Here is a 12,466-nt window from a genome sequence, read left to right as displayed (position 1 = left end):
TGTAGTACACGCGACTCTTGATCTTGGGGCTGCGAGTTCGAGCCCCATGTGGGGTGTAGAGATTACTTAAAAATAAAATCTTAAAAAAAGACAGATTTTTTAGGCTGGCATGTGTGTGTTCCAGGCAAGAGAGGGACTCTGAAACCATAAAACTAAGAGGCGAGAAAGAGTAACAGATGTAGCAAAGTCCCTGAGAGGGCAGATGAAATCACGCACAGCTATGTTGGTGAGCGTAGCACCGAAGTAAATACCGGTAAATGTGGAGTCGAAGAGTTCCTATTTGAAACCTTGGGTTTCTTAGTGAAAGAGAAGGTAGTCACTGGTTAAGGATGTAGGGAAGACTTAAGTCCTACTGAAGGCTCACTGAGGTTGGAGATCAGGAAAGGCGTCGTGCTGGCTTCTCTCCGCAGCACTGCAATTTTCCCCTCTCCACAGCTCATGGGCGATACATCCGTATTGGGACGGTGGACTAGTTCATTCTTTGGGTGGCAAGTAGCAGAAACTCAAACCACCTGAAACAGAGGGGGAACGAATTGGAAGGATAATGGCATCTCCCATCTCCCAGCTGGTCATGGGATGGACGCTGGGACCAAAGTGCCTTAGGGGACCTAAGAAGCTGTACTCATCTTAGCCCTCCGCTGACCGCACAGACTGGAACTTGGCCTCCAAGTCTCATGAGGTACAATCTAGGCCCAAAGAAAATTACAAAATTCCTAGATAAAGACTTGGGTCAGCCTGGTGATAAGAGTACAATGGCCAGCTCTAAGACAGGGCTAGGCAGACATTCGAATAGCTCTCTGTTAGGATAGGGCAGGTCTCCATCAGAACTAAAAATTTTTACCCAATCAAGGACCTAGACTTCTATTTTACAAACAGTGATTCCACAAGGAACGTCATTTTTCGACATTTTAATGAGACCCAATCTGGTATGACCCCTGTCTTGGGGGAGCTCATCCATTCATCCAAGGAGAAACAGACAAATAGTTACAATGCAACTCGCTAAATACCAGAACAGAGGTAATTACAAACACTGTGTTGCCCAGCTGCTCTCCCACGTTGGGGCTGAGATTTGGAGAGCTGAAGGAACAAGCAACAGGGGTAGGAACATGACCCACTCCAGCTGTTGAAGAGGAGCGAAGTCATGTTCGGAAACTCCAATTTGGTGCAGCGACCCAAGGCAAAGTGGTAGGCCTTGTCCACTGAATGCGGTAAAGCTTTACTGAGCAAATACTCAGGGGTGGGTGCCAGGGAGGCATGTCAAAGATTAAGACGCGTTGCTGCTGCTGCTCTGGGGCGCTTCTGTGAGGAAGGCAGGCATGAACACAACTCGATGACTGCAGACTCTTCCTGCCCTGTCCTCAATGACTTAACTTTCTACCCTCCTTGAATGGCCTCATCTGACTTACTGAGGACTCATGAAAGGTTCTGTGCTGATGTCTCCTTATTCGATTGGGAATCGGGGAGGAGTAAGACCCAGGTCTCAAGGATTTCTAGCCACTGGCTGCCTGGAACTAATCCAAATCCACTGGAGGAAGTACGAGCCGGTCCCAGTTTTACCTCTTGCTGCTGGCTCAGCTCCCCTGCTTCTCCTTCAAGTCAGTCTTCTCCTAAAGCTCACTTTGCCTATGTCCCAGACCCAACTTGAATCAATTTTCCAAACACAGGGGGTAGAAGACTTAGCTTCACAGTATGTGGTTTAAAAAAAACAAAAAGCTTAGGTATTTATCTGCAACCCAACGAAGCCCTGCTACAGTGTCACCGCCCCTGAATTCAGTGCAATCTAGAGCTGTTAAAACAAGCAGGGACCAAGGAGGTGGACAGGACACACTGTGGTGCCGGCTTATTTTTGCATGACCCTTTAAAAGGGACACTGAAAAACCGACACCTGTTTGAAGAAAGAGCATGTGTGGGAACTGAAACCCTGTCTTTAAGGAAGGACTGACCAAAAAATGCTGTTTAATTTGAAAACGTGGGCAAAGCAGCTGTGATTAAGTGATCTGAAACGCTGTCATGTAGATGAAGTATTACATACTCTGGGCAAGGCTTCTAGGGAAGAATAGGTACTTAACCGCCTTCTAAAGATCACAGCTATCCCACAATGAAATGACCTGCCTTGTGAGGTAGTGAGCTCCCTGTCAAGGGAGATTTAAAGCAAGGGTAAAAAACCACTTGGCAGGAGTGTTGAAAAAAGGGGGCTAAAGCAGGTTTCTTTAAACGTGATATGGAGGAAGGAGCAGAGTAGGGCAAGATACTGCCGCCCACAAATGGCATTCTCCTGTTTGCAAGGGGACAGGTGATCTCTGTATACACACGCTAGAAAAGCAAACAGCCCCTAAGATGGGAGAACTTTCAGCCCTGATATCCACACACGGACATTCTCTCAGGATGGGGCAGCCTGGAAAACCACCACGTGATGTCACCTCTCCTAACGGGACTGTCTGTTCTAGACACATCCGGTAAGGCAGCCGGGGGGTGGGGGGGTGAGATACATTAAAGTTCAGGTCTCTGTCGCAGAAGGCCTGGGCTTTTGTCCTGACTCTGCCTTGTATGACCCAGGACTTCTCCTTCCCTTCTCTGGGCCCCTCCATGAACTGAAATGAAAATCCACCGTCCTTTTCCGGTGACTAAAGGGCACTGCCCTTCTGGCCGGCCCCCCCGGGAGCGGCTCTGGGGCTACACTTGTGGACGGCCAGAGACCACCGCTGGCGGAAGCAGCGGCCGCACTCCAGGCAAGGGAAGGGCTTCTCCCCGGTGTGCAGCAGCTGGTGCTGGGCCAGGTGGCTCCACTGTGCGAAGCGCTTGGCGCACAGGTCGCACGCGTAGGGCCGCTCGCCCGAGTGCACGCGCCGGTGACTGGCCAGGAGCGACGGGTAGGCGAAGCGGCGGCCGCAGTCCTCGCAGGCGTGCAGCTTCTCCTCGGTGTGCGTGCTGCGGTGGATGGCCAGCGAGCCGCTGCGCCGGAAGGCACGGCCGCAGTCCGGGCAGGGGTAGGGCTTCTCCCCGGTGTGTAAGAGCTGGTGCTGGAGCAGCGTGCTGCGCTGGGAGAAGCGCGCCTCGCAGTGCTCGCAGGCGTACGGGCGCTCGCCGGAGTGCACCCGCCGGTGGCTGACCAGGCGGGAGGACGAGGAGAAGCGCCGCTCGCAGTCCGGGCACGGGTAGGGCTTCTCGCCGGTGTGGATGCGCTGGTGGATGACGAGGGCGGTGCGCTGCCGGAAGCGGCGGTTGCACTCCAGGCAGGTGTAGGGCTTCTCGCCCGTGTGCGTGCGCTGGTGGATGGCGAGCAGCGAGGGGTAGGCGAAGCGCCGCCCGCAGCTGGGGCACTGGTGGGGTTTCTCGCCGGTATGCGTGGTCCGGTGATTGGCCAGGGACCGGCTCCTCCGGAAGCAGCGGCCACAGTCAGGGCAGTGGTAGGGCTTCTCGCCCGTGTGGATAACCTGGTGCTGCGAGAGGTTCTTGCGCTGGGAGAAACGTTTGCCACACTGGTCGCAAACATAGGGACACTCGCCAGAGTGTGCCCGCCGGTGACTCACCAGCAGGGAGGGGTAGGAAAAGCGGCGCCCGCAGTCCGGGCAAGGGTAAGGCTTTTTCAGATTCTGGGCACACTTGTGGCTCTCCAGGGCCAGACGGTCGGGGAAGGTGCAGCCACAGTCAGGGCAGATGGGGCCCCCAGATGTCTGCCTGGGGATCAGTCGGGGCTTGCTGGGCCGCCGGCCTCGCTTGCCCTTTCGGGGTGCCTCCTTAGGTGGGAAGACTTCCTTCTCTCCGTTCTTCTTTCTGGTTCTGGTTTCTGCAGAAACACGGGGAGAAAGTAATTTAACAACTACTGGGCCCCCACCCTTGCCTATGACAGCGTTACAGGTTAGAAGACAAACAGACCCAGCCCATCTTCAGGGAGCATTAGTGCCACTGGCATCCCACTGGGACACACTAGTACAGAAATGTGGAGGACATTCCAGGAGTCCCCAGCTCCATCTGGAGAAGTTGCGACATGTTTCTTGCAGGTTCCGCAGGCTTGAGAAATTAAACGTTTTTGAAGAGGTAAGTATAAGGCAGGAAGTGGAAACACGAGGTATGAGCTGGCACGGACTGGGCCAGAAGGCCCCCTCGAAGCCAAATGGTTCTCAAATTTTATTGTGCTCAGAATCATTTGGATGACTCCCTGAAACAATCTGGGATTCAGCGGGTCTGGGATGGGGCCCAAGAATTTGTATCTCTGATTCTTTCCGGAGTGATGCTGCTGCTGGTCTGCCGACCACACGCTCAGAACCACTGCTGTTCAGGACCGTGAACTATTATCCAATGGTTCTCAACCCTAAACATGCACGCCCATCACCTGGGGCTGTTAAAAAAGAAGTACAAGGTCCCAGACATCCATCAGAGTAAATCAATAGTTCTGGGTCCAGGAATCTGTGTTTTGTTTTGTTTTTTTTACCGAATTCCCCAAGTGACTTAGAGATAACTGACAGCCATTTGACAACCTGCCGTGACAAAAACTGAAAGGTTTTAAGCAAGGAAGTATCATGGTTGGATCTGACTCTTGAAAAGATAGCCCTGGTCTCAGAGAATCTAGCCCAGAAACGGCAGCCCAGATGCTTCCATTCACCCCTGTGGGAGGATCTGGGGCTGTTCTACTTGAATGGCATTAATCAGAGCCTTGCTTAATCCGAGGAGAACGCAGATTCCTGAACTCATTAGGGGTCACCCCGCCAAAAGGGCAGAAAGAGGCCCCTGCACCCCAGGCAGCTGTTCCGCATGAGATCCCTCAACCCAAATCCAGAAAACTCAGAGAGGTACCAGGTGTCTCCGTCAGAGCACAGTTCAGGGCAGCCTGGGGACGGGGATCTTGGGAAGGAGTCCAGAGGGTAGCTCCTTTTAAGAGCTCACGGATTCATTCACCAGATAAAGAACTGCAGACCCTTAGTTTGCAAACTGACATGTAAATCACTGTATGGGGGACCCACCCACCCCCATCACAGAGACAAGCCCCTGAAGCTGTGAAACAGTCCCAGTAAATAAAGCATTATGCGGGGGCCAGAGGCACCCCTAGCCACCAACCCTCACAGACTGGGCAGCTAGAGGCTGTAGGCCCTGCACACGCATTGTTCACTCACTTCTTTGGACTGTTACCCCCCTTGGGCACTCCCGCGGATCCAGGGCGGCCGGTTCCCACTCATCAGTATTTCGTTCCAACCAGGAGATGAGGGCTGGTTTGGGACCTGCGCACCCTGGGGAAGGAGAACCAGTCAGACGTCCGGCTCCTAAATGAGGCTGGGTAAAGATCTACCCGGTGTCATCTCCTGCCAAGCCCCTGTCCTCCTCCCCTGACACTACCTGGTCACAGGCCAGGTCCTTGGACATTCTGGACTCCCTGACGTCGCCCCCCCCCCCCCCCCGCCCGCCCCTAAGCTCCTCCAACCCTTCGGGCCCCGAGGAAGCGAACTGGGCCGGGCCTCACCGAGCGCGCCCAGGTGGCCGTAGGTCTCCCGCATCACGTCCCGGTACAGGGCTCTCTGCGCGGGCCGCAGACAGCCCCACTCCTCCGGGGAGAAGTACACGGCCACGTCCGCGAACTTCACCGCCCTCGGCCTCCTTCCCCTTCTCCGGCCGGGTCTGGCCTCTCCTGGTCCCCGCGCGGAAAGCGGAGCCGAAGGTGGCGCCATTGGACCCCAGAAGCCGGCGCCACGGCCTTCCCTGTCCCGGCCTGAACCCCTGGCGGACCCCGGGATATGGGAGCCCCGGCCGGACCCGGGCTGAGCGTGCCCGGGGAGGCCCGTGGGGAATCGGAATCAGCCGCCTTGCGGGGCTAACGGAAACCTTTTGCTGTTATTCAGGAAACTCCTGCTCGAACTTGGGTGAAAGGCACCGGAAGATGCCTTCGGGGAAGATGGCGGCGCTGCTACCGCACCGCCTTAGCCTGGAACACAGGCAGCTTCCAGCTATCGATTTTATTGACCGGAGCGCCATGCCGGCTTCCTAACCTCTTTGCCCTCAAGTGTGATGGCGCTGCGATTGGGCTTCACGCCCTTTTTCCCCCCATTGCACGCGCTCATTGGGCGGCGGCCGAAGATCGGGCGTTCTGATTGGGTGCTGGCGAAAGCGGCCTGTTTGAACGAAGCTAACGGAAGCGTAAGGGCAGGAAGCCCACCTTCCGCGCCGGGTGTCTGCGGCCAAGTCGGAGGCGGGCGGCAAGCTGGCCCGGCGTCAGTGACCGGCCCCTGTTCTCTGGCAGGTGCTGCCTCTCTGAGGGAGGGAAGGATTTGAGTGACGGAGCCACTCCGGCCAACCCGGGGCTGCGATTACCCCGGGAGGCTTTCTCAGAACTGGACGACTTCCTCGTTGCCCTTTCGGGAGGGTAATTAACGTTGGCGTTTCCTGCGCGCAGGCACCGTTCCCCGCTTACACATTTCATCTTTTTATTTTCTTTGCCACCATCGTGTGAAGTCATGGTCATCATCCCGTTCTACTGATAAGGAATATCTCAGAGGGATCCTGCTAGTTAGGAGAAGGAACAAAGATTTGAAGCCGGGGCTGACCGGGCCTTTATTCAGACCGCGGAACTCGGCTCCCTTCCCCCGCACTATCCGAATTCGCTTGTCAACAGCCTGATCTCCTGGCCTGTTTTCAGGTTCAGTCTTACGCACATCTCTCCATCCTTTATTTTTACGTGACATCTGTCCAGTGTACAAAGCGTAGTGCTAGGCAGTTTGGAAATAAGTCACGCACCGTGCTCTGAATGGAGTTTAGAGTTGAGTGAGGCATATGCATTTACAACTAACAGTGCCGCAAGCATGTATGTGAAAGGTATAGGAAAATTGCTGATGGAACCGGTCAGCCCCCACTGTTGTGTAATCCAGCAGCGTTTCACCAGCTCAGGGTCATCTCCCAGGGGATCTGAGGGTCAGATAATATGTCATTTCATACATACTTCAGCTGGTGGCATACCTATCTCTCTTACCCGTTAATTTTTTTTAAAGCACCTACTGTGGGCAAAACGCTACCCCAAAGCCTGCAAGTAGTAAAGACAACATGTCAGGAATTCACAAGACAGCAAAGGTATTAAGAGATTCCAAGGAAGATGACTTTGAACAGAGGAAGTAGGAAGCACACACAACTGCAGTAAACATTGAGTTATACTCCTTCCCAAGCAGAGTAACGATTATTGAACGAACCACTAGGGGAGCAGGTGGAATGTCAAGATTGCCAAAGTGAATAAGACAGAGTCCCTCTGAATGACTTTCCAGATGGATGCATCAGGTGGGAAACGAGTTTGGGGTATGAATGGGTAGAATTTAGGGAGGGCAGTGGTGCTCAATGTACATCCGTTGAATAAACAGCTGAATTCCATGGCTGTAAAGATCTCTGGTACAAAGACAGGAATTCAGGAACGTTCTGAGTGTGCAGGGAGTGAGGACACTTTCTGATGCAGTACAAAATACTGTTAGGGTAAAACTGAAGGATCAAAAGGATAGGTTGGCGCCAGACATCGGATGGCCTCATCTGCCCGTGGGCAAGCTCCAAATCAAAACTAGAGGAGTGGATTCCCTTCCCGTAATGTTTTCAGAAAATTCCTCTCGTAGTTCACTTGCAGGGCAATCTGATAGCTTTGTGTGTATGCTTTCTGCCTATACATAGTTCCGTTTGGAGAAATAAGAAGGTAAACTTAGGCTGCTAAGAAAATACAAAGGCCAGTGCACAGCAAACCATTTCATTTCGAAGGAAGTGACTGAACAGAAGGCTGGAAAGGAATCTGCGGACATTTTGCCTCAATGGTAATGATGTGCTGTCGATGATGCTGACATTGAACAGGAAGGATGATTGACCCCTGAGATAAAAAGGTGCTGAGCCCTCTTCCTGCATGAAGGAAATGGGAGGGCAGGCTAGGCCCTGGGCTGGAAAGGCCCCATTTGGCCTGGCTTGCCATCATCTTGGTGGGGGCTACTAAAGCAGGACCTAGGAATCAGGGAGAGTCAGAGGCTCTCAACTACAGGGAAACATTTTGGAGAGAGGAGCACCCGGGACTTAATGTGAGAACAGAGGTTCCTGCCCCTCTTCTGTATAAATTCCTTGATCCGCACTGGGCACAGGGACAAGCCGGGCTCCTCTTCAAGACTGCCCACTATAGAGAAGGATGGAGAAGATCCAGGGACTCTGCACACCAAGAGGCTACATAAAGACCAAAGACACTTTGTTTTGGATTACGGGCAATGGTGCTGAGGACCAAGTACGAGGTGCTACCTTGTAGGCACATCGATGTAGATGATGACAGCTGAAACTCACCTTCCAGGGGCGCCTGGCTGGCTCAGTTGGGGGAGCATGTGACGCTTAAAAAAAGAAGAAAAAAGAGGGGCGCCTGGGTGGCACAGCGGTTAAGCGTCTGCCTTCGGCTCAGGGTATGATCCCGGCGTTGTGGGATCGAGCCCCACATCAGGCTCCTCTGCTGGGAGCCTGCTTCTTCCTCTCCCACTCCCCCCTGCTTGTGTTCCCTCTCTCGCTGGCTGTCTCTANAAAAAAAAAAAAGAAGAAAAAAGAAACTCACCTTTCAGAGTCCTTATGAGAGACAGTTATCAGATGGTTGAGTGCCTTGCCCAAAACCTGTTAGTAAAGGGAGGGATGAGATTTGAACCAGAATGTTCTCCGCATTCCACAGGCAGCTCTAAACTGGGTGCAAGGCTTTGAGATTAATTTCGCCTTGTTTCATGCTCAGTGAGAGGGAAGTAACTGACCGTGCAACCTTTGATTATAGCACACATGGACTTCACCTGATGGACTAATGGAACCCAGCCTTTGCCTCAAATGTCGTTGCACCATAAACCCAGACTCCAGCAAGCAGTGTCAGTTCTGGGAGAAAGTCATGTCATGAATAATGAAGGAATCTTACCTTTGTTTTTTTTTTTTTTTTTAAGATTTTATTTACTTACATGAGAGAGAGAGAAAGCACAGGGAGAGAAGGAGAAGCAGGCTCCCCACTGACCAGGGAGCCTGACGTGGGGCTCAGTCCCAGGACACTGAGATCATGACCTGAGCCAAAGGCAGACTCTTTTTTTTTTTTTTAAGATTTTATTTATTTATTTGACAGAGAGACAGCCAGCGAGAGAGGGAACACAAGCAGGGGGAGTGGGAGAGGAAGAATCAGGCTCATAGCGGAAGAGCCTGATGTGGGGCTCGATCCCAGAACGCTGGGATCACGCCCTGAGCCGAAGGCAGACGCTCAACGACTGTGCCACCCAGGCGCCCCAAACCTTACCTTAACAGATTCACGTAGTCCAGTTCCAGCCTGTCTGTCTGGTGAGGTAACTCACTGGAACCTTTCTGATGACCTCTATATCCTGTTCTCTGAAGGAGGACGTCAAGGCACTAGAGACCTCTTCACTTTATATATCTCCCTCTCCCCCTTCCCTCTCTCTTCTGCCTCTACTCACTCTGTGTGGCTAACACTTGGTGACAAGGATATCTTCCATCGTAAGCTTCTTCAGAGCACCCACACTTCTGGTATTTATCTAATACTGGACATGAACTGAGGGGTCCTGATCTCCAAGGGAGGAGGCTGGGGCACAGGTCTCCCGCACCTTTGCCTCTCCATGTTTGGGTTTTTGGGGGTTTGTTTTGTTTCCTTTTTAAAAAAAAAAAAACAAAAAAAAAACAGCAAGCAAGCATGGGGCAGGGGGGCGAGGGACAGAGGGAGAGAGAACCTTAAGCAGGCTCCACGCCCAGTGTGGGGCTCGATCTCACAACCCCGAGCTCATGACCTCAGCCGACATCAGGAGTCCGATGCTAACTGAGCGAGCCACCCAGGCGCCCCTTGGCCTCTCCGTGCTCTCGCGATGGCTGCACTGGAGCGCTTTCCGGGCAGACTTTCTCTGGGAGCTCTCCCCGCGCTCAGGGCCGGGACAGGGCCTCCCATCAGTGTGGATGTGCCCATGGGAGGGAGATGCAGGAGGAGCAGATGCTGTAGGCGGGGCAGGTGCGGTTTCCTGGGTGCGCGCGTCTGTGAACGGCCAAGGGCGCGTGGCACAGGCACCACCTACCCCCCAGCTCCCGGTGGCCAGCACCTGTGTCGGGGCCTCACGGACACACAGGGCCCTGCTCGGGTGGAAGCGGCAGATGCAGTCAGGGCACAGGTGTGCCGGGTGTGGAACAGCTGGTGTTAGACCACATGAGCCCTCTGGGAACAGGGGACACTACATGACCCCCCCCACACACACACACACGGGGACGATCACCAGAGTGGACCCGCCTGCGTCTAACAGTGAGGGGATGGCAACAAGCCACCCACAGTCCAGACGTGTACAAAGCCTCTTCCTTAGGGAGGGGGCCAGCGCCCTACTTTTTCAAAAGCAGCAGCCACGCTGGGGGCAGGGGAAGACGGTCCGGCCTGGGTGGCGGGGCTGATGGCGGGGCAAGTCCCTGCACGGCGACAGCAGCATCCGTACTGTCACAGGTAGAGGCTACTCGGCACAGCAGGCCTGCTGGGGGCTGGCCAGGAGGAAGAGGACAGCCCAGACATGGGTACGGTTTCTTTGGAGCCTGACAGCACCGTTATCCTGTGGCTCGGGAGCCCTGAGGCCGTATCTGGCCATAACCCCCTCCCACAGCCCCCCAAGGTGAGCGCCCTCACTGACCTCAAAGGAGTCTTGTCATGCTGCCTTATAGGGTAGCCCCTCTCGCACAGGCTGCATTAAGTGACTTCACCCCCCATTTCTCCCTTCTTTTCTTTACTCTTGCTTTCTGCACACACAAGAGAATTGGAACTAAAGATCGTGGGGTGCTTTGACTTACCACAGACCCTGTTCATCCAGGGCAGAAGGACCTAAGGGTGAACCCCTCACCTGGCGACGGCCCACGTGCCTCCAACAGAAGTTTCCCATTTTCAGAAAGAGGACCATCCCTTCTCACTGCAGGCCTCCGGAACTGTAGACGTTCTCATACGGAAGGGCTAAACTTTTTTCAGAGGGAAGCTGGCACCTTTTCCTGGTTCAAGACCTCACATATGGGCATTTCAGTGGAAACATTTCTCAAAAAACACACCTCGGTGCCTTTGGAGCACACAAGAACACCCTGTTTTCATCCTAAACGAAAGGTGGCAAGTCATTAAATTCTAGAGAGGGCGCTAGGCAGGTTCCATGGCAGGATATGCCCTGAGAAACAGGGCCAGGCCAACAAACCAAAGGGAACCTCTGGCCTCTTCCCAAGGCCCGTGCAGGTTCCAAGAACCATGCATGTTCTCTAGGCTTAAGTTAATTAAAATGAAAAACTTGGGGCGCCTGGGTGGCACAGCGGTTAAGCGTCTGCCTTCGGCTCAGGGCGTGATCCTGGCGTTGTGGGATCGAGCCCCACATCAGGCTCTTCTGCTGCGAGCCTGCTTCTTCCTCTCCCACTCTCCCTGCTTGTGTTCCCTCTCTCACTGGCTGTCTCTATCTCTGTCAAATAAATAAATAAAATCTTTAAAAAAAAAAAAAAAGAAAGAAAAAAAAGAAAAACTCACTTCCTTGGGCACATGGGCCACATTTCAAGTGCTAAATGGCCACCTGTGGCTAGTGGCTTCTGTGTTCCACAGCACAGCTAGAACATTCCCGTAATTGAGGAAAGCTCTATTAGAAGCTATAACCTAAGTACTCACAGGAATGAAGGCAAAAGTCCTCAAACCCCAACTGTTGCCTCTCTCCGATCCCCCGTTGGGACCAGCAGGACCTGCTACCCTTGAACATAAGGAAGCCTCCAGGTCTGGGAAAGAAAACTGTGGAAGAGAAGGTTCGTCACATTCTTACCAATTGGGGTCAAACTTTAAAGAGAAGGGTGGGGTGTAGGTGTGGCTGCGGGAAGAAAGGGCCTGCCCTGGCTCGCTCCCAAGAGAGGCTGTCCTCCAGCTCAGCCCCACTTTCCTCACCTATCCCAGATCCTGGGTGCCTCGCCCCCTCCTCGGGATCCTCGGCCTCCGGGCTCCACACCTCCTTCTTTCTCTCCAGCCAGGAGATGAGGGCAGGTTTGGGGCCTGCGAATCCTAGGGGAGAAGAGGCCGACAGCGGACACGGTAAGAGGTTGGAGCCTAGACAAGGCGCTTCCTTTACAGCCTCGTGAACCCAAGCACAGAAAACCGTCCCCGAAAACACACTCAGGCGCATCCGGACCGAGGCCTAATGGTACCCCTTTGCGCTAAAAGGCGGAGGAGGGGAGGGCTGGGACCCTTCGATCACGCCCATGTGCTCCGGGGTACTCCGCATCACGTCCCTGCAGAGGGCCCAGTGCGTAGCTGCAGATCCATAAACCCTTCGCCCTCTACGATGATGGCACCGTGGGGCTTCACGCCCTTCTCCCTCCTGTGCACGGATTGGCTGGCGCGGGGCAGGAAACCAGGAGCCGCGTTCTGATTGGGTCTCGGCCAATCACTCCTTGGAGGGAAGCCGCCTTCTTCCTGGAGCGCCAGCCAACCCGGGGCGCGCATCCTCCGGGCACCGGCTCCGAGTCCCGC

The 12,466-nt window shown here is 54.1% G+C and overlaps 1 protein-coding gene across 2 annotated transcripts; it reads right to left on the bottom strand.

Moving 5' to 3' along the window:
* Positions 1-893: 893 nt before the first annotated feature.
* Positions 894-11,066, bottom strand: LOC100484455 (zinc finger protein 689). 2 transcript variants are annotated; one of them, XM_034670120.1, is made up of 9 exons: positions 10,827-11,066; positions 10,620-10,725; positions 9,420-10,473; positions 9,245-9,333; positions 8,537-8,592; positions 8,278-8,321; positions 5,456-6,489; positions 5,112-5,225; positions 894-3,787 (listed from the first exon to the last, which is right to left on the bottom strand). In XM_034670120.1, exons 7-9 carry the CDS (start codon positions 5,658-5,660, stop codon positions 2,625-2,627), a joined length of 1,482 nt encoding a protein of 493 aa, XP_034526011.1. In that variant the 5' UTR covers positions 5,661-6,489; positions 8,278-8,321; positions 8,537-8,592; positions 9,245-9,333; positions 9,420-10,473; positions 10,620-10,725; positions 10,827-11,066; the 3' UTR covers positions 894-2,624. The 2 variants fall into 2 exon arrangements, with proteins under 2 accessions (XP_034526011.1, XP_034526010.1); XM_034670119.1 differs by having other exon boundaries at positions 9,420-10,725.
* Positions 11,067-12,466: the final 1,400 nt, after the last annotated feature.

The sequence above is a fragment of the Ailuropoda melanoleuca genome, chromosome 10, assembly GCF_002007445.2.
Source record: "Ailuropoda melanoleuca isolate Jingjing chromosome 10, ASM200744v2, whole genome shotgun sequence".
In the NCBI taxonomy this organism is placed as follows: Eukaryota; Metazoa; Chordata; class Mammalia; order Carnivora; family Ursidae; genus Ailuropoda; species Ailuropoda melanoleuca.
The sequence above is the reverse complement of the archived record's forward strand: the minus strand, read 5'-3'. Positions and strand labels throughout refer to the sequence as shown.

Excerpts from the sequence above, each read along its gene's own strand:
- LOC100484455 (XM_034670119.1), bottom strand. The coding sequence starts at position 5,660 with ATGGCGCCACCTTCGGCTCCGCTTTCCGCGCGGGGACCAGGAGAGGCC. Across the intron at positions 5,226-5,455 it reads CGGCCACCTGGGCGCGCTCG|GGTGCGCAGGTCCCAAACCA; the intron begins GTGAGGCCCGGC and ends CTCCTTCCCCAG. Across the intron at positions 3,788-5,111 it reads GGGGGTAACAGTCCAAAGAA|AAACCAGAACCAGAAAGAAG; the intron begins GTGAGTGAACAA and ends GTGTTTCTGCAG.